The sequence below is a fragment of the Perca fluviatilis genome, chromosome 15 (genome assembly GCF_010015445.1).
Source record: "Perca fluviatilis chromosome 15, GENO_Pfluv_1.0, whole genome shotgun sequence".
Classification (NCBI taxonomy): domain Eukaryota; kingdom Metazoa; phylum Chordata; class Actinopteri; order Perciformes; family Percidae; genus Perca; species Perca fluviatilis.
In genome coordinates this window covers 19,604,845-19,623,831 of record NC_053126.1, presented here as the reverse complement: position 1 = coordinate 19,623,831, position 18,987 = coordinate 19,604,845, and the positions used below count along the sequence as shown (strand labels likewise).

General features: G+C 41.2%; 1 protein-coding gene across 1 annotated transcript; it reads left to right on the top strand.

The window, feature by feature from the left end:
• The first annotated feature begins 80 nt into the window (after window positions 1-80).
• Window positions 81-15,946, top strand: fbxl20 (F-box and leucine-rich repeat protein 20). Its single transcript, XM_039823784.1, has 15 exons — window positions 81-1,090; window positions 4,919-4,980; window positions 5,771-5,825; window positions 5,970-6,044; window positions 6,192-6,286; window positions 6,394-6,462; window positions 6,543-6,638; window positions 6,920-7,046; window positions 7,719-7,793; window positions 8,393-8,523; window positions 8,876-8,936; window positions 9,108-9,152; window positions 9,242-9,298; window positions 9,402-9,614; window positions 12,554-15,946. Exons 1-15 carry the CDS (start codon window positions 1,049-1,051, stop codon window positions 12,659-12,661), a joined length of 1,311 nt encoding a protein of 436 aa, XP_039679718.1. The 5' UTR covers window positions 81-1,048; the 3' UTR covers window positions 12,662-15,946.
• The last annotated feature ends 3,041 nt before the right edge of the window (window positions 15,947-18,987 follow it).

Sequence of the window (18,987 nt, the reverse complement as noted above, 5' to 3'; positions counted from 1 at the left end):
ATGACGAGCTGCCGCCCTGGATGCTGATTGGCTCTGCTGTCTAACTGGGGCGTGGTCAATGAGAAAGAAGGAAGTGGCGTTTCCCACAGTAATAACCATAACCAACAGGTTACAATCCTTAATACATCCATGGTTACAATGTATGTTTGAGAACAATGAATGCAATAGAATAGAGTTAATACGGTTTTAAATGGCTAATGTGTCAGAAAAGGACAAACGTTTCGCTTCTGTGGCCCGTATAGTACACAAATCTTATTGTGACAAAAATTATGAACGCTTTAATTGGCCCACACTTCAATGACTGCCCATCATAACTTTACCATATTAGACATAGCCTACATGCTATTTGTTATTTCGGTTATATCGGGGAAAGCATCAACTAGGCTATGTTGGCCTATAGTCATAATCTCTCTTTGCATTGTGGTGTTAAAATCTATACACCAACTGGGATCAAACCTTTTTTATTTTTTATAATTTCATAGTCTATCTAGTCATGAACCCAGCTGTTGCTAGCCAGGTATTCGTGCTACGGGGACTGTCAAAAGGTCGACACCCCGTTTTGATATCTTTGCTCCTGGGCTTTAGGCTACGCGGCCCGCACGAAGGAACAGCCAACAGTAGGCTAGTAGCAAGCAGACGTTTTTTTGTGCTTGGGTAATATGCATTAGCGCAGTTTCATTATATTTATTATTTCTAAGTGATGTAGGCGTAGTAGCCTACAAGCTCCATTTTAGGCTGCCAGGTCCTATTCCTGTAGGGCTATTGTGTGGATGGATGGAAACCTGTAGGGGGAGGAGGAGGTGACTGCGAAGCGAGCAGATAAGAGAACTGGCTTATTGGCTTGCTCCTGCCTGGAGCTCCTATTTTATCAGGAACAAGAGGTATTGCAGTTTGTTTTACAGGCCGAAAAACAACGACATCGCACCCAGGAGCATACCGAGAGGACGGTAGCATGATAGTCGTGGAGGGGAATCGGCAGGAAGAGGGCCCGTATCTGCATTTTACTTCGCCTGTACCGAATTCATTGAGTCGGTAACCAGCGTCCGAAATGGGGAAGGAGGTAAATGGTGTTTCGCGGAGCCGGTTTGAGGTGAGTTGACCATTAATATTACCTGACAGTCATTGACACACATTCAACGTAGCTGTTAAACACGTTAGGATATGGGCCTACATGGTGACTGTCATTGTATTTAGTGTAAAACTGCGCTTATGGTGAGGCTGTTGCAGCTTCCGCAGTCAATGTTTGGGATTAGGTCAAACGCTGTTGTTTGGTTGGGGAAAAAAAAAAAAAAAACATAGCCTAGGCATGGCATGTTATTTCAGTAAGGACATCTGTCGGTATTTAACCACCGAACCTATCGCGTTATTTATTTCATCAAAAGAGTTTTTTTTAGGGTCCTAAAATGTTATCCTCGTTTTACTTTGCGCCGTCAAAACAAAGACACTGAGGCTACATAGCACGCCGAGGACAGCTCCGACACACATAATTTACCAGGAAAATACATTTGTTGACTTCACTTTTCTAAGAAGCGGTTTTAAAATTGTCCTCATGTCTGCCGGGATGTGATTTTTATACTTTTGTTGGGTTGTCTAGATGAGCAGGATTGTTGTGCATGTTCATGGTCGCTGCGGTTGTGGGGGCCTCGGGTTTTGTCTGCCATGCACCCCGTGTTAGCAGAGAAACGATCAACAGATAGGCCCAGACTGCCACAATACAACACACACCATAACCCATACAGATAGCAGAAGGGCCACATTGACACACTAAGCTCCTGTGTTAGTTCTGTAGCATTTACCATTGTGCAAACTTTGTGTCGCAGCCGCAAGCGTACGTAGCTAAATATTTTGGTGAACGCTTGTATATCCTGCCGGTGACATTGGGCTGTGTAGCCTGGACACTTGGTGTTGTTTAATCTCCAGCTAGCGTGGGATTTGTGTGTGGTTTTATTTATTTTTAACGTTGCAACAGCTGAGGACTCAAAAGATTCAGGCCGTTACCTTCTGGCCCGACAGCTGCGATAGAGCTACTGTGTCAAGTTAAGAGGATTTGGGGCAGGAGAAAACCGGAAGTGGCGCGTCCTTGACTTTAAAATAAAAGTTGCACATTTTCTGTTAAATTCCTGTTGAGGAGGTATCTGCGCCATAGCTTTTATTTAAACTGGAGTAATTACCAGTCTTTCTTCAACTTATGGTTTTTAGTGAAAGGTGATTTTAAATTGTCCATTTTGACACTGTATAGATTTAGAAAGTTACAGCCCTTGTTCCATCACAATTTCTTTACACGTAGACACTGTAAGTCCATACAAGTCTAATACATAGACTGAATATTGATATGCCCATGTATAAACCTATTTATGCTTAGTCGGTCACAATTAGTCTGAGAAAGGTGCTAATCTTAAACAGCAACATTTTTAAGTTTGTCTGAAAAATGCATGCAGTCAGTGACATTTACAACTAACATGATGGATGTGATACAGTTTGGTTTAGCCTAGAGTTTTTATTATAAAAGTCCATAAGAAACATTTATTTAAATCTGATTTTGAAGTTGCATGTACTGTACTAATTGTTTTTTTTTTAGCATGTTTGTAATTTAAACATGCCATTTTCATTTCTTGGTTTATTTGTCAGGGACAATGGTAACTATTTATTGGTGAATCTTTATTGATGAAAATTAATAGAATTTATCCGTGCACTTTAGTTGAAGGATATGGTATAAAAACACACTACAACCTATTAGGTTATTTCAATAGAGTTAGCCCAGAAGGCTAATTGTACAAGAAGTCTGACAGTAAAGATAAAATAGTTATTGTAGGTCATCAAAAATGCACAGTGGTCAAACCCAATTGCTACATTGTATGCTAGGGAGAGTTTTATTTTGACAGGCATTTCCAGAAATGTCCTCTTGTATTTTGTCTAGCTTTACTGCTCTGCTGTAGATAGTGATCTGTTGTATACTAGCCCTAAACAAAGGACAGCCCTCTGAAAAGTAGACGGGCATTAATGAGACTGCTGCTATTAATCACACCACTGTCACTTCATTACCACCACTCACTTTATCATGTCATCTGTCTCCAAATGCTCTGTATAGTTTATAGTTTCTATTTTTTTAATTCTATTTTACATTATGTACCTCTTATATTTTTTTTCTTACTTTCTATACTTATTTGTATTTTTGTACAGTATTTCTGTTGTACTGCTGCCAAACGAATTTCCCCGCTGGAGATTAATAGCGTATTATCTAATGAGCCCTGATTATATTTCCCCAATTAAAAGGAATATGAAAACAGTAATCATATTGTGATTGACATTACCACTACGTTCTGTATACTTGGGTGTATTGATGTAAGATTTGTTATAGCAGTTTAAACTGTAGGCCAAAAAGAATCTGTTAATTGCTGATGGCTTGTCTTCTGGGTATATTATATAATTTGACCTTAACTACATCTATGGATGTAGGGAAGGATAAATTAAATATCTGAACCAAATTTAGCCACTGCTTTAATGTCAACTAACAGTGCAAGTCACAGTTACAAGTGTCAAACTGATTTTGTCTTTTCAGGAAGCAACATAAATAAGTGTTTTTCTAAAAGTATTATGACTTTTTTGCTTTAGCTGGAGGTTACAGCTCACCCAGTTTTTTTTTCCTCATGCCTCACTGGCTATAGCTGACCAGTGGAGAAAACATAATGCTCACATTCATGCAGCATCAGGTTTATTTTATGTTTGATTACAAAAGGGGACAGTTTATGCCCGTTGACCATGAGCATCTGGTTCTTTGGAATTGGCCCTGGATTATTTGGCCAGAAAGGTGCGTGTCAGACAGACATGGAGAGGCTTTGACCCAGAGCTGACTGGATTTCTAAAAAGGCAGACCTGTCATCTGTTTTTTTTTTTTTTTATGAGCTGATCAATACGTTTTTCCATCAAAATCTGAATGTATTGTAAATGAGGTTTTAGGATAGACGCACATAATCAAAATAGCACACAGTAAACTCCAGGACCCATTCATTATTTATTTTACAACACCAATAAACATTTCATTTATTTTGAGATCATGGAAGCTTCATATTTGTACCTATAAGGACATGCAAATTCCTTTTTGATCTTGTTACAGATGTTTGCCTCCTGTAAATAGCATGTGCACTTTTTATTTACACACTAAAGCCCCCACCTCTCAATTACCCTGTCACTAGTTTAGATTTATCTTTCTAAATATATAGGAAAATGGATTTGGCCAGGTGTTGCTTCATTTGCAATTTTGTGAGTGAGTGGATCCACCCAAACGTCATTGTATGAACGTCTTATATTTTGCAATCTGGCAGAGTATTATTTCCCATAAATTATGGGAACCCTGGAGTCGTGTTTATGTGTGTCTAAGTAGCTGGGTCTTAATAAATGCAAATTTATTTTCTCTTTATGTACTGAGGCCTTTTCTGTGGATTATAGGCTAGTTTTGCGCTTACACAGCATGCGATAATTTGTGTGGAAATCCATTGGTTATTTGCAGAATGTGGAGCAATTTCGTCTGAGAGTCACAAATGACATATTGTAACTTATTCCAGTATGCTGATGTTTATTTAACAGTGTAAACAACACAGTCAGGAGGTATGGCAAGAATATGTATGCAGAAAAGATAATATGAAAGCAGAGGCCATCCCAGCTCTGTAGTCGACAGTACAAAGTCCAATTCTGCTGATTTTGCTTAGAAGACACAAATCCCAGTCTCCTGTGCTGCTTTATCTTCGGTCACCCCAGTGTTTTCCAATACTTTACATTGAAGCTATCTCAGCTGATGAGATTACGATCATTTATCTTTGTTTATATGCTGGGGCCATCCTTTAGTGAGGTGAGTGGTTTGAGGGGGCCCTGGCTATGGTAAAACTGCCAGGAATAATATTATCCTCTGCACCGTTTTTAGATGTTCACAAACAGCGATGAGGCGGCCATCAATAAGAAGCTGCCTAAGGAGCTGTTGCTACGGTGAGTGACATTTAAAAAATAAAAAAATGTTTTGCAAGCAAAAATGGCATGTTGCATATTTACCTTCTTGGCTTCGCTCCCAATCAGCACATCCAGTCATACACAGAGTCACAATTGGCCTTGCATCACCCTCCTCCCTCTACAACTCCTAAACACAGACACACACACATTGCACATCTCGCGATCCTATACTGTATGCTCACTTGCCCTTTAACAAATATTTCAACTAAACCAATCACCAGGATGCAAGTTTCCCCTCATTTCCCCACCCTACTCTGCTCCCCCAATTTTCAAACTGTAATTTAAAAACAGATCCCTGAGGCTATAAAACATTCAAATTGATATCCGGCAAAAAAAAAAAGATCCTCTGAGCAAACAGAAAATGAAGGCCATAACTCAAGCCTCGGCCTTGCCAGCCAAGCTGCCTGTGCTGCTGACTCTGTGCTGCTTGGCCAGGTTCAGTGCCCTGATTTGTGAGGCTGGCAGGCTGTGCTGGGACTCACTGCATCCCTGCTTCAACCCTTATACAGTTTTTGCTGCATTGAGGGATCTTCTAGTTAGATTCCAGCTCTGTTCCTTAGAAGCAGATTGTGTGTCTTCCTCGCCAGGACCCTACTTTGAGTAAACCCATTCATCCTGCCAACAGTCAAAGACAATATTAGCTGATTTACTCACGCCCCTGTGCTGTAAGTGAAAGCTGAAGCAGGGTTGAGTTGGTCAGTTTAGTGCAAAGAGGAAGCTTCTGGCAGCGGGGATCAGGGTCTCTAAACCGTCCCTGTCTGTCTTCCAGAATCTTCTCCTTTCTGGATGTGGTGACACTCTGTCGCTGTGCCCAGGTCTCACGGGTGAGTCTGTGTTCACAAGGTGTACGTGTGTATGCATGTGTGCGCGACTGTGCTTGTTTGTCTGTGTGTTTTGGTGTGTGTTCCTGTGGTATGTTTGAGAACAAACTTGACCCTAAATGTCCGTTTCTCCCTCCCTGCTCTCAGTCCTGGAATGTTCTGGCCTTGGATGGCAGCAACTGGCAACGAATCGACCTCTTTGACTTTCAGAGGGACATTGAGGTGAGTAAATCTGCTACTTTACGTTTACCTGTAACTTCAATCTTTGCTGTGTACTTTACCTTTCACACTTTACTTATAATGTGTCATTACTTTAAATGGAGGTGTAGAAACAAACACAGCAGGCTGAGCCAATTGTTTTTCTTACAGGGCCGGGTGGTGGAGAACATCTCAAAGCGATGTGGGGGGTTTCTTAGGAAGCTGAGCCTGCGGGGTTGCTTGGGTGTGGGTGACAGTGCCCTGAGGTGAGCTTGTCGAGAACTTGGCCTTACAGAAATTGTAGTTTAACTTCAGACCCTGGGGAGAGCGAAACCGACAAGTTCTGATTGACTGTTTTGTTTTCTTTCTGTAGGACTTTCTCGCAGAACTGCAGGAACATTGAGCTGCTTAGTCTGAATGGCTGCACCAAGATCACTGACAGGTATGTGTGTTCTTCTGGGATGCCAGTGTATCATAATGCCACTTCTCCTTCAAAACGCTCATTGTCTTTCTCTTCTGCAGCACCTGTAATAGCCTCAGTAAGTTCTGCCCAAAGTTGAAGCACCTGGACCTCGCCTCCTGTACCTCAATCACCAACCTGTCCCTCAAAGCTCTCAGGTTTGTAGGGTCAACGTTGTGATGTATACTTCCATTAAACATACAATCCTTTATTCAACACTCTTTGATACCACCTATCATCCCTCATTGATTTCCTCTGTTTAACCTACACCAGTCACACATGAAATAAAAGTAAATACTTAAATGTTAGCATTTGATTTTGTGTGTGGGTTGTTCAAAATTGCTGTCTTCTTTTGCAATTTTTTTCTTGATTATTTTTCTTTTATTTATTTTTTTTCCTACCTCTCACCTGTCTTTTTTTTCTAATTCCCTCCTGTCAGTGAGGGTTGTCCCCTGCTGGAGCAGCTCAACATCTCCTGGTGTGATCAGGTCACCAAGGATGGCATCCAGGCCCTGGTGCGTTGCTGTCCTGGACTCAAAGGCCTTTTCCTCAAGGGATGCACACAGGTATGGTGTGTACTTAGTATGAGCTGGAGATGCAGACCAATGGCTGATGGTGTAGGTTCTTAGAGCATAATGAGTTGCAGATGATTTAATCCAGTATACAATTTATTTGGATAAATCTGAAAAGCAACCTCATTTGTCGAACTTTGTTTGGTTCCATTGGTGACTTCTTAGGTGCTCTGTTCTTTTTGCTCAACGTGCACTCGCTCATCACACTAACTACCAAGTTCCTCTTATTCCTCATTCCAATAGAACACAGTTGCTGCTACCGCAAACATGAAATGCATCACTTCCTGTGTAACAGAGGATGTTTATGTGGAAGGGCATGCCAGACACGGTTTACAGCAGTTGTGAACGCCTTAATATATAGCACTATCCTGTTCTAGTCAACACTACGGTGTGAAAATGCAACCACGTATTTCGATGAAGATGTCACAGATCATTAATTTAAAGGGCAAAACAAATCACAATGTGTACTGACAGTTGCCAGAGGTTTTAGAGGTTGATTTGTCTTGCTGCTATAAGAGGTGTTTTTAACATAATTAACATCCTTTTTAAATCAGTGACAGTAGAGGGGTTTGGTGGGAAAATCTTAGTGTGCTTGATTTATACATTTAATAAGTGTAGTTTAATGTCAGATGACTGTTTTCTCTTCTCTGTCACTCTCTTCCGCAGCTCGAGGACGAGGCTCTGAAGCATATCGGGGGTCACTGTCCAGAGCTGGTCACACTCAACTTGCAGACATGCTCAGTAAGTACACTTAACCATGCTAGAAGATGAATCCCATTAATCTGGAAAAACACAACAGTTTTGCAATTTCAATAACATTCTGTAGTCTCATTTCATATTGTTTAAATTTAATGCATCGCTGTAAACGATTGTTATAAAACTCCTGCATCTGGACTTTTGGCATAAAGTACACAAACACTGTTGGTTACTTTCCAGTAAAATTCCCCTCCTTCATCACCACCTGAATGCTCTTGTCATCCTCCTCCTCCCTCTCTCCATCTCCTCCTCATCTCACACCTCAGGAGCTCATCGTCTCACCTTGTCCCAGTTGTTACTCCTCCTCTTCCTTTTCTCTTGCTTAGCTATTTCTTACCTGTTCTTCCTCTGCCTGATCTCCACAGAGCAATACTTAAAACAGAAAATGCAGGAGAAAAGAAATTGCTCTCATTAGCTGGGTGTTAAGGTACATGAATATATGTCAAGTCACACACTGATTGTGTTTGATGCAAAGTTACCAGTGAGCAAAGGAAAAGTTGGTATGTTTTCACATCTTACAATTGTTTGGGATTTAGGTGACCCCACCACACAAACACACAAATACAGTCTCTTTCTTTAAGCAGCAGATCACAGATGAGGGTCTCATCACAATTTGCCGGGGTTGTCACCGCCTGCAGTCTCTGTGTGTGTCGGGCTGTGCCAATATCACAGACGCCATCCTGCACGCCCTGGGACAGAACTGCCCTCGCCTCAGGTAAATGTGCATACAAACACACACATCCTCACTCTGAACTTAACCATCCACCGCTTCCCCGACCCTGAACTATTTTTTATTTTTTTTTAAGCTTCATTTTAAGATGAAATGGCTTGCAGGGGTGGATTTGCTTGTCATTGTAACATAATTAGCATAAAAACTTGATTAGTTATTTAATCCTGCAGTAAATATTAAGGTAATAATGGAGATCGTGGAGAGGAATATAAATGGACCTTTCTGTAGTTAAAGTTATCTCAAGCCTCACTAGATCCAGTTGAAGTCCCAAAAAGTGACAGACTTTAAGTGATGTCATTGTACAGTACAACTCTCTGCTCCTCTTTCTCCTTTTTAGAATATTAGAAGTGGCTCGCTGCTCTCAGCTTACAGATGTGGGCTTCACTACATTAGCAAGGGTGAGTGTGGCATCTACTTCTTGGTTGCATGACTTTATGCTTACAGGTTCAAATATTTGAAGTTGATGTCACATTTGTTTTATTCCCAAAACATCTGAAAAACAAAATATTTCAAGATTGCACACACTAGATCATATTGTTTCTCTCTGTTTGTCTCTTTCTCCGCTGCAGAATTGTCACGAGCTTGAAAAGATGGATTTAGAAGAATGTGTGCAGGTAAATAAACAGTCCGAGCAACACCCAAATACTGTTTCCACCGTTGTTGTATGGAGACTACAGTTATGACCTTTTTCTTTTTGCATCAGATCACAGATGGAACACTCATCCAGCTGTCTATCCACTGCCCTCGTTTGCAAGTCCTGGTGAGTGTATGGCTGCCACTCCTGTAGTATTTACAAGCACCACATCACAGCTTGTTCTAGCAGACAGTTGAGTAATGTAGCTCCTGTGTTGGTACTCTCGTAGAGTCTATCTCACTGTGAGCTGATCACCGATGATGGCATCAGACACCTCGGCAGCGGCCCCTGTGCTCACGACCGTCTGGAGGTGATCGAGCTGGACAACTGCCCCCTGATCACAGACGCCTCGCTGGAGCACCTTAAGAACTGCCATAGTCTGGATCGTATCGAGCTCTATGACTGCCAGCAGATCACCCGCGCCGGCATCAAGAGACTAAGGGTAAGATGCGTTGGCTATAGGGCTGTGCTCGATTGAAGAAATTCTTAGTCGACTAACGCTCATTCAATTGTATCGACTAATCGATTAGTTGATTTAATCGTCAGATCTGTAAATCTGAGTTTCTCCGCAAAGAGTCATGCAAAAGCGGCACTTTAATTCTTGTGTTTACCAGAGATGTGCTCGTACGTTTCTTGGAAATAAGTCATTCAGCATGAAAAAAGCATAAAACATGACTAATCGACTAAAGAAATCTAAGTTGACTAAGACCAAAACGACCGATCAGTCGACTAATCGACTAAGAAGGAGCAGCCCTAATTGGCTAACAACAAGTAAGCACTGATTCATATGTAGAATGTACTGTAAACACCCATTTTGTGAGCTCATCATAGGTCATTCTGGTGCAAAATTGTATCCGATCAGTGTCACAAATGTATACATTTTAATTGGCTTTATGCTGAATGATGTTAAGAGGGTTTGGGACCTCTAAATGTTAAAGCTCTGCTTTATCTTTGGCACTGCCCATTGGTTGTAAGTCCGGGCTCAGCCATCCAGGTTAGTTTTAGACTGAAATGGAGTACAGTAGACCTTTCCCACAAAACGGCTTCCCACTGCTTATAGATGATTAGTAGAAGTCAACCCTTTACCTCCATAAAATCACATCTTTTGTGCAGCCACTGCACCTTTGGTAAAGGCATCTCACTGAGCTGCACAAACACTATCCCTGATCAGAATTGGGATCATATTTATTACCAAAGTTTTCAATTGCAAGGATTTTGCCCTGGTGTATTTGGTGCATACAAAAAAAACATATGGAAAAAGGGAATAAACAATATGGCAAAGTACTGCTACAGCCAACAACATAAATACAGAATAGATATATTGCAATTAAAAAATATGTAAAAAGATGCTAACAAAATAACATATGTACATTATAACTATTTTAGAAAGGGAAAGAATAGGATGTACAATTTGCTGCAGGGTGTGCAAAAATATTGATCAGGGGATGTGAAAAGTTACAGTATAGATGTGCAAATGTCAACGAGAATAGTAAATGTAACGTGTAGTGACTAAGGGTTGGGGATCCTGGGCCTTGTTGATGACGCCCACTGCAGTTCTTGTGGCACGATGTTTTGGTCCTGATGGACCGCAGCCTTCTTCCAAAGGGGAGTGTATCAAAAAGTTTGTGTCCAGGGTGGGAGCGATCAGCCACAATCTTTCCTGCCCGCCTCAGGGTCCTGGAGGCATACAGGTCCTGGAGGGACGGCAGATTGCAGCCAATCACCTTCTCAGCAGAGCGGATGATACGCTGCAGTCTGCCCTTGTCCTTGGCTGTGGCAGCAGCGTCTCGGGTGGTGATGGAGCAGGTGAGGATGGTATCAATGATGGCAGATGATGTAGAAGTGCCTCATCATTGTCTTTGGCAGGTTGAACTTTTTCAGCTGCTGCAGGAAGCTCATCCTCTATTGTGCCTTTTTGATGAGGGAGTTAATGTTCAGCTCCCCCTTAAGGTACCCTGTGGACCCTGTTTCTGACCTCTACTAGAGCTATCTAGCAGTTTTTTTTTTTTTATGAGTGGGTGGGTCCCCGTTTTAGTTTGCATGTATGCACACAGGTGACATGATATACGTTCCTGTCAGTGGTTTTACACTATTCCACTGATCAACAGGCGAGAGTAACCCACCAAGAAACGCAGTAATTCAACAGCTAAGGTAGAGAAGACTGCATGCAAGTACAATGCAGTTTTTTAAATTAAGAAAACAATCAGCTTTGCAAATGTTATAAGGAAGGAAATGTGTCGCAAGGTGAGCACAGAATGTAAACAACACTTGTTTGTTTTAAAGGAAACTCCACAAGGCACTTGTAGTTCCTTTTTACTGTAAGGCCATCCTAAATGCAAACTTCTTAGCGACCTATGAAGCATGTAGCATATATTTGATGTCTGGTGGGTGTAAAGTAGGAGTCCGAGTGATTTTAATTGAACCTAACATAATATTCAAGATGCCACTTCATTTCAGCAGCATGTCACTCAGGGCTGCCACTAAATGCTGTCTTAGAACAATACTAAGGTGAGGGCAAAGAGCATAACTGCTGAGCAGCACTACAGTCTCCATGTTTTTTAGTTTACTAGGATCCCCATTAGCTACAGCAGGGCTGCAGCTGTTCTTCCTGGGGTCTGACACATATTCAAAATAACACAATACAGTACATAAAGAGAACATTAAAAGTGAACAAAAATAAGTAGCTTTAAAACGGAACCAAGCAAAGAAACAAAACCATACTAGAAACAAAAGATCAATAAAATAAAAGGATAAATAGACAATTCTATCATTAACACAGTTAAATGAAAGGTTATAGTCCTGCGGACAGGATGATTTTCATCCCTTATAGTCCCAAACCTATCAACTCGTGCTGCGCAATTCATCAACTCCAAACCATACACATACATCATCAATCACAGCCTTGTGTTCTCAAAGTGCCACCAATCAGTCTCAGCTAGTCGATTATTTTAATACTTTATTCTATATTTTAATACTTTTGTATGTTTCATTCATATTCATTTAAAAAGATGTTTGACTAATGGTGAGGAAGCAGGAGTGTAAGTGGAGCGTAATAGGCAGTATGACTGACTGGGATCAGGGCTACACAGCCACATATGTTTGGGCTGATTAGATACATACATTTTGTCCAAATTAAACTCTGGTGTTGGAGTCACCGCTCCACCCACAAGATGTGATGGATCAAAACTAAGGTGTGAAATGCAAACAGTGAGTGATCGCTCTGTCCAGAGAGAACTGTTCTCATCAGCATTAGATCTCATGCCTATCTTTAATTTTAATTTAAATGAATCACAGCCTGACTGGAAACATTTTTTGTAAATAAAGTATTTGTACTATCCATTAACACATTTCAATCTGTTTTTCCTTCTCTCCTCTCCACAGACCCACCTGCCTAACATCAAAGTGCATGCATACTTTGCTCCCGTCACTCCGCCCCCCTCTGTCGGGGGCAGCCGTCAGAGGTTTTGCCGCTGCTGCGTCCTGCTATGATGTAAAGACAACAACCCTCCCCTTTCCTCTCATGGTGTCCCTTGTCAACGCTCCCTGCAGCCTGGCACTTGACCCCTGACCTGCTGCCCCCCTCCTGGCGCCCTGTCATAGAGTACGTGCTGGTGTGTCCCCCCTTTTGGAGCTGCAGAGAGAGGGAGAAAGCCAAAACATGCTACAAGGTCTTCGGTAACGTTCCCAAAAACATTCCCGAATCTCTCCACCACACAAATACAGTACAGACACAACACACTACCATGCACAGATTATCGCTTAAAAGAATGCCAGAACATTCCTGGTCTGTGTTCAGTGGACAAACCAGTATTACAAAGAGGGTTATGTAAAAATCAAATGTGGTCCCCACTTTTAAAGAATTTAACTTTTCATCAAATGGAAGTAAAGAAGAATCTTCACATCTAAAACCATTGTTCTGTATTTTAGGGGAAGTGATCCTCTTCTCTTATTCAGCACTTTGAGACAGATTACAGTTCTAGCCTCTAAACAGAATATTGAAAAGGCTGAAAATCCCTCTTAACCACTCACACATAGTTCCCTCTGTGTTGAAGGTCACTTAACAGCTACCTCGAGACGGGAGCTACTTTGTTCTGCTGGCTGTTTATTTCAAAAAGGAGCAGCGATGCAGCCAGTAAACTGCAGACACCTCCAACACACAAAAAGCAGGAAGAAAGCCTAGTTTTGGGATTTAAAAAAACAAAAAACATACTTGCAGCTATTTGCACTTACAGTAAAGCAATGAGACACTTTACAAAGACGACCATCTCAGAATTCAAGACTGCGATTTACTAACACACACAACACATCTTCATGCACACACTGAGCTTGCTACACCTGTACCCTCACCTCTCTCTGTGTCTCTGTTACAATCAGAAGCTTCAATATACTGAAGACAAAAAAAGACAAAGTTTAATATTTTTCTAAAAAAAAAAAAAAAAAAAATGGACACCAATTTAGACTCACAAGTGGGGACTTGAGAAGATGCCAAATGTTGCATGTAACACCTCTAGTTTTTTAAAATCTAATTGTAAATATATATGAGGACTGTGGAGTCCGAGAGTCGAAGCCAGCTAAACGACAGATGATGATATGAGATGGGGCAGAGATTTCGGTCGATGGGTCTTTCAGAGGGAACTATGGCGAAGCTCACACATTTGTTAAGTGTGTTAGAATATGTGCTGGAGCTTTGGACAGTCAAAATGAGCCACCACTTAATCTGGAGTTTGACAGAAGAACTGATGCTGGGCTGGGAAAGCTCATGTCAACAACAGAAAAGTTGAGTTCTGACAGAATGGAGAAGAAAAAAAAAAAGTCTGACATTACTACATGAATTCATGCTGTCAGACCAGAACAATGGAAAGAAAAAGCCAACTGAAAACAATCAAAGTACGTCTATTTTCAGTTAGGGAGATTTCATTTAGTTGCTCTTGTTTTTGCATCGGTGACGGTTCTGATGACGAGGAACTGGTGAACCACACGCAGCAGTGAGAGGACATCGGAGTGGCATCAGCGACTCCTCGACTCCTATGAGGCCTTGCAGGGGACAAAGTGACAGTGTGTTACACCCTGTTACCACCTGTTACCTCCTCCGTCTGTCTGCTACCAGTGACGCTGCCGGAGGTATACAGCGCATCAGACCGATGGAGTCACTGAAAGAGGAAGTCAGCTGAATCTTGAGCGCGCAATTCTGGCCTGATATGACAGAATGATTAATGGACTTCGGCCCCCCGCCCTATAAAGTATTGAAGCCTTTTCTTATGGATTATCTTCTCCTGCACTTGTACCTGCATTATTCCGTGTCCTTTTTTTTTTTTTTTTTTTTTTTTTTCTTCCCATTTCCTTTTTTATAAATGTCTTTTACTGCTTTTCTTTGATTCCCTCTGGATCTCTACCTTTTCTCTTCTTTTGCATTTCTGTTTTGGTGTGGTTTGAATTGCGCCTGCTTCGTGTTTGAAGTCATGAGTTCAGTTTCTCCAAGTTGAGTTTGAGCCCTCTTCCAGTCCTCAGTTTTGATCTGATGGTGTTTGTGTTTTCATTAAGAGTTTATTGTTACTAAATGTCCAGAGTGTAGCCTTTGTCCAAGGGAAGAGTTGACGCCAGTGCAATTGTAATAAATGTTGAAATTTGAGTTGGATTTTTTTTTTTTTTTTTTAAATGCAAGAGTTGAGAAGTTCTGTATGTATGTATGTATGATGTAGGTTCTACTTATTGAATGTTTCCATCAAGGAGAAGACCTCGGGATGGATGATCAGGCATTGTGTGCCACTTTAGCAGAATCAGATTTTTCTCCCATATGTGGGCTTTCCTCTCTTTTATTTGTATGCCTTGCTTTTCCTCCTATAATGCACCCTGCTCAACTACATCAAACAAGACTGTCATGGGTAAACCCAGTGTGGAATATTGACCACTCACAAATGTCCTCGTTTTGGTTTTAAGATGCAAGCCAACAGGCAAAACACTGAATGCTGATTCTATTCAGTTTGAGATTTGACAGCTACGCCAGGCTGGAGAATACAAACTGAGATGAATCCGGTGTAATCCAGTCTGATCGGTTTTGTTTGAATGGGGATTTATGGGGGATTAACTAACAACTAAGAGTCAAAATGGCAGATATATCTAATGTACTCTGTCATTGTGCTCCGGGGTTAAGACCATTAACTGGAGGTAAAAGGAAAAGTCATAGGATTTAGACTATGAGCCTGGTTGTAACACCTGCTTGCCCTTGTCATGCACTGGATATGTGGCACAGGCTGAGTCATGAGTGCAGACAACATGTGCTTTTAAGGCAAAACACTTTGAATGATTACAGGTGGTAATACTCAACCTGCTCCTGATGGTTTCATGTGTACAAAAGAAAGCTGTCCTCAGTCTTCATGGTACAAAATACTCTACCGGCTCTACAAAGCAAAACACCAGATTTATTCTTCCTCAAGATATCAAACGCCTCCTTGTCCTTCTGTCAGACCTTCACCAGTTTACACAGAAGTCACGCTACTATGCTCTGGATGCGTTTGTTTCATGTCCTAATACTGGACTAAGGTTGAGGATTAGGACAAGTGGTGAATCTACAGTGTGTTTGTGTTCATGGTAGAGTGACACCTGAGAAATTTCAAAAACAATTTTGACAATGACTGTAGTTCATACAATTACTGTAAATCTTTTCCTTTTTGTTCTTTTCTTTCATTTCATTTTTTTTTTATTTTATTTTTTTTTACAATTAACCGATTATAAATGAATATGTACGTATGAATAAATATATACCTATATTATTAAGACTTGTCTGGTTTTCTCTCTTGTTGAGCTTGTGTTCTCATTTCATGGCTAAAGGTTGTTTAGCAGCTCGGAGCAGCAGATGGCAGCAACGAGCCAGTGGTTAGGATTCCTCCATCACTGCTGGTCTGATTTCAGCTCCCAGCTGCTAGCAGGGCTCAGGATCTATCCGCTATTCAATGAGTCAATACATTGTTTATTTTAAAGGAAATCATAAAAAGGAATAGTTCTTGTATAAAATACCAGGCAGTTATTAAATAATGTATATGGACAGTCCTAGCATTACTACTTTTTGTTTTTTAATTTGTGTGTATATGGAGCTATTCTTTAAAACACCACTTTGCAATGTTTGTTAAATAAAAAGCGTGTTAATTAGATTTTACAATTTCTTTCTTTCTTTTCCCCTCATTTAACCAGGGTAAAGTTACCATTGATGACCAGAGGCCTGTAGGCCTACTACGAAGCAGGATTTGGCGTTAGCGAGCTAACTTCAGGTTCAACCCAGGATTTTCTGTATCACGAAGGTGGATCACTTGTTATCGGGTTTAATCGCCGTGGTAATTCATGCTAGACGCCTAACCAGGTCGGGAGCAGGTTAAGTTGGAGATTAGAGATCAACCGGTGTAAAAGCACCGCCTACTGATCAATCAATACTCGATTGATAACGGCGTCACCGTTCTTAAAGAAGATCAGGCGGCGGTGCGCAGAGAGGGAGAGAGGGATGCGCTCATAAAAGTTAAAACATTTAGAGACCAACAACCCGTTAACATTCCCTGATGGGTATTTTTTATGAAATATAGACTATATATTTTAATGGGAGGGAGTTACATATCGGCTTCTTGAGCCGTGTGTCACCAATGCGCACATCGGTTTGAATTATGTTTTTATATTTTTTATTTGCTCTCACGATCGCTTCCCACTGCCAGAGTTGCAACTTAAATAATAGGCTAAAGTAACGACAGTTTATGGAAAGCTCAAGTGTAATTATGGTCAGATCTTGGTCCTGACTGATGGGGAAGTGATATTGGAGTTGTGATTTAAACATCTACAGCGTCGGTTATTTATTTATTTATTTTTTTGCCAGCTTTCCTTCCTGTTTTAGGAAGCAGCGACTGTATTGCGTTTTGCCTGTAAAACCGAGGCTGTGTTCTTCATATTTATGTAGAATTATAATTTGCTCTTCTTATATATAACATAAGCGGCTCTGGTAGAAACTTGCGATTGGTCGTGGTGCGCAAACACCGCCTCTTTTATGTGAACGCGCGCGCCGCTGGATTGGGAAACCCTGAGTTGACTGAACTAGTTGATAACCAGCGTCGTGATACAGCTTATGCGGGACCACGGTTGTTAGGTTAGGTGAAGCCGGATAACTGAAAGAGATCCAGGACATGTTGATCTTGCTTCGTAGTACAGGCTTCAGGTCAGGTAGGCTAAGCAGCATCAAAACACACAGTGGACATGCTTAACTTTTCCTTTTCCTTACAGCAATTTAGATGAAACTATAGTGCTTCTGTGTCTCTTGCAAGATAAGATGGCATGGGGTAAATAGATGCTGAATTGAAATATTTTCACATTTGTTCTAGTCTTTTAAAAACAATAGTCAGGTGCCCATATGAACATTGAATCATTTGCTTGTTCTAGATATTCCTCCTGTTCATATTTGCCAATAAAAGATTCCATTCTAATTCCAATGTAAGTGATAAAGAAGAAAATACTGTACACCGTCCTCTCTCTCTGCAGGAGCATATTCCAAAGTTCATCTGAAGATAATGTGAGGCTTCATCAGTCTGAGTTTGACAAAGCAAGTAGACATCATCCAATTCCATTAAAAGAAGGGTTTAAAAGGTCTTTGGGGTGAATTTTGATTCAACATAATTTACTCACAAGCACAGCTAGCTTGCTAATTTATCTGCAAAAATGCTAAGCGTACCGCATTTATCAGATGGGTGTCTGTGATTAAAAATTTGACTCTTTGGGTGTTTGTGACATGATAGAATTTTGGAGCTATGTTTCTGTGTGCTTACGTACACATGTCTTGAGGGTGAAAACACAGATGAACAATCAGTATCAATTTATTCCAGTGGAAGGAGCAGCAGCTCTGGTCCTGTCACTGCACCATGGCGACTGCTGTCAAGGCTGGGATCTGTCTTCCGCCGCATGGGACTCATTTTGTTCCTCTCATCCTCCTATTGTTTCCACTGTTTCAAAATCACCGAGAGATCAATGTGTTTCCACTCCTGTTTTAATGTTCATTTTTAGCAGCCGTGTTCTGGCACCTGTGGGATCACATGAAGGATGAAAAGTGGGTGGCTTAGAGGGAGACATTTAAATGTAGCGTGTGTGTGTGTGTGACTGTTTCCCTCCTTCAGCAGTTTCTCAACTGTTCTGTGTTTTCTGAGTTTAAACACAGACGGATCAGACCCCAGCTCACTGCACACCGCCCCACCAAGTCACTGTGTTTCGCTTTATTTTTGACAGCAAAGCCACAGCTACACACACTAGAAAAACTTTTGACTTGGCTTTTGTTCTTTTCCGCAGAGTTCCTTTCCGCAGTCACTCTGCTATCTGCTGTGCCCTGGCTCTGGGTGAAATAATTAATGTGATAACCAAGGCTCTCTCCCTCTGTCTTCCTTCTGTCTCTTTTTCCAACACACCCACGCACAAGGACTTTCTGAAAGCTTAGAGCAAACTTTGATGTCAGGCTTAGGTGAAATAATGCCATGCAGATAGAAAATACCTATCACATTAAGAAGTCTTTCCTCCCTGTCTCACACTGTGAATGGTGCAGTATTTGCTTAGAATTTGCTTTTAAAAAAAACAAAAACATTAATTACCTAAACTCTCTAGCTGTGACCACAACCTTATTGCTTCATCTGATGTTTTCTAAAGGGGGGACAATCAATAGAAATGCACCCCAGGAGGCAGGTAAAACCAGGTAGGAGATTAGATTGCATTTGAAAGTAGAGGTACCAGTCCTATGGCCTTATTGTAGCTGCTTTAAACCAATCATAGCAGCCCTGATGTATCTCTAACCCTGCAGGGCA

Excerpts from the sequence above, each read along its gene's own strand:
- fbxl20 (XM_039823784.1), top strand. The coding sequence starts at position 1,049 with ATGGGGAAGGAGGTAAATGGTGTTTCGCGGAGCCGGTTTGAG. Across the intron at positions 1,091-4,918 it reads TTTCGCGGAGCCGGTTTGAG|ATGTTCACAAACAGCGATGA; the intron begins GTGAGTTGACCA and ends CACCGTTTTTAG. Across the intron at positions 4,981-5,770 it reads CCTAAGGAGCTGTTGCTACG|AATCTTCTCCTTTCTGGATG; the intron begins GTGAGTGACATT and ends TCTGTCTTCCAG.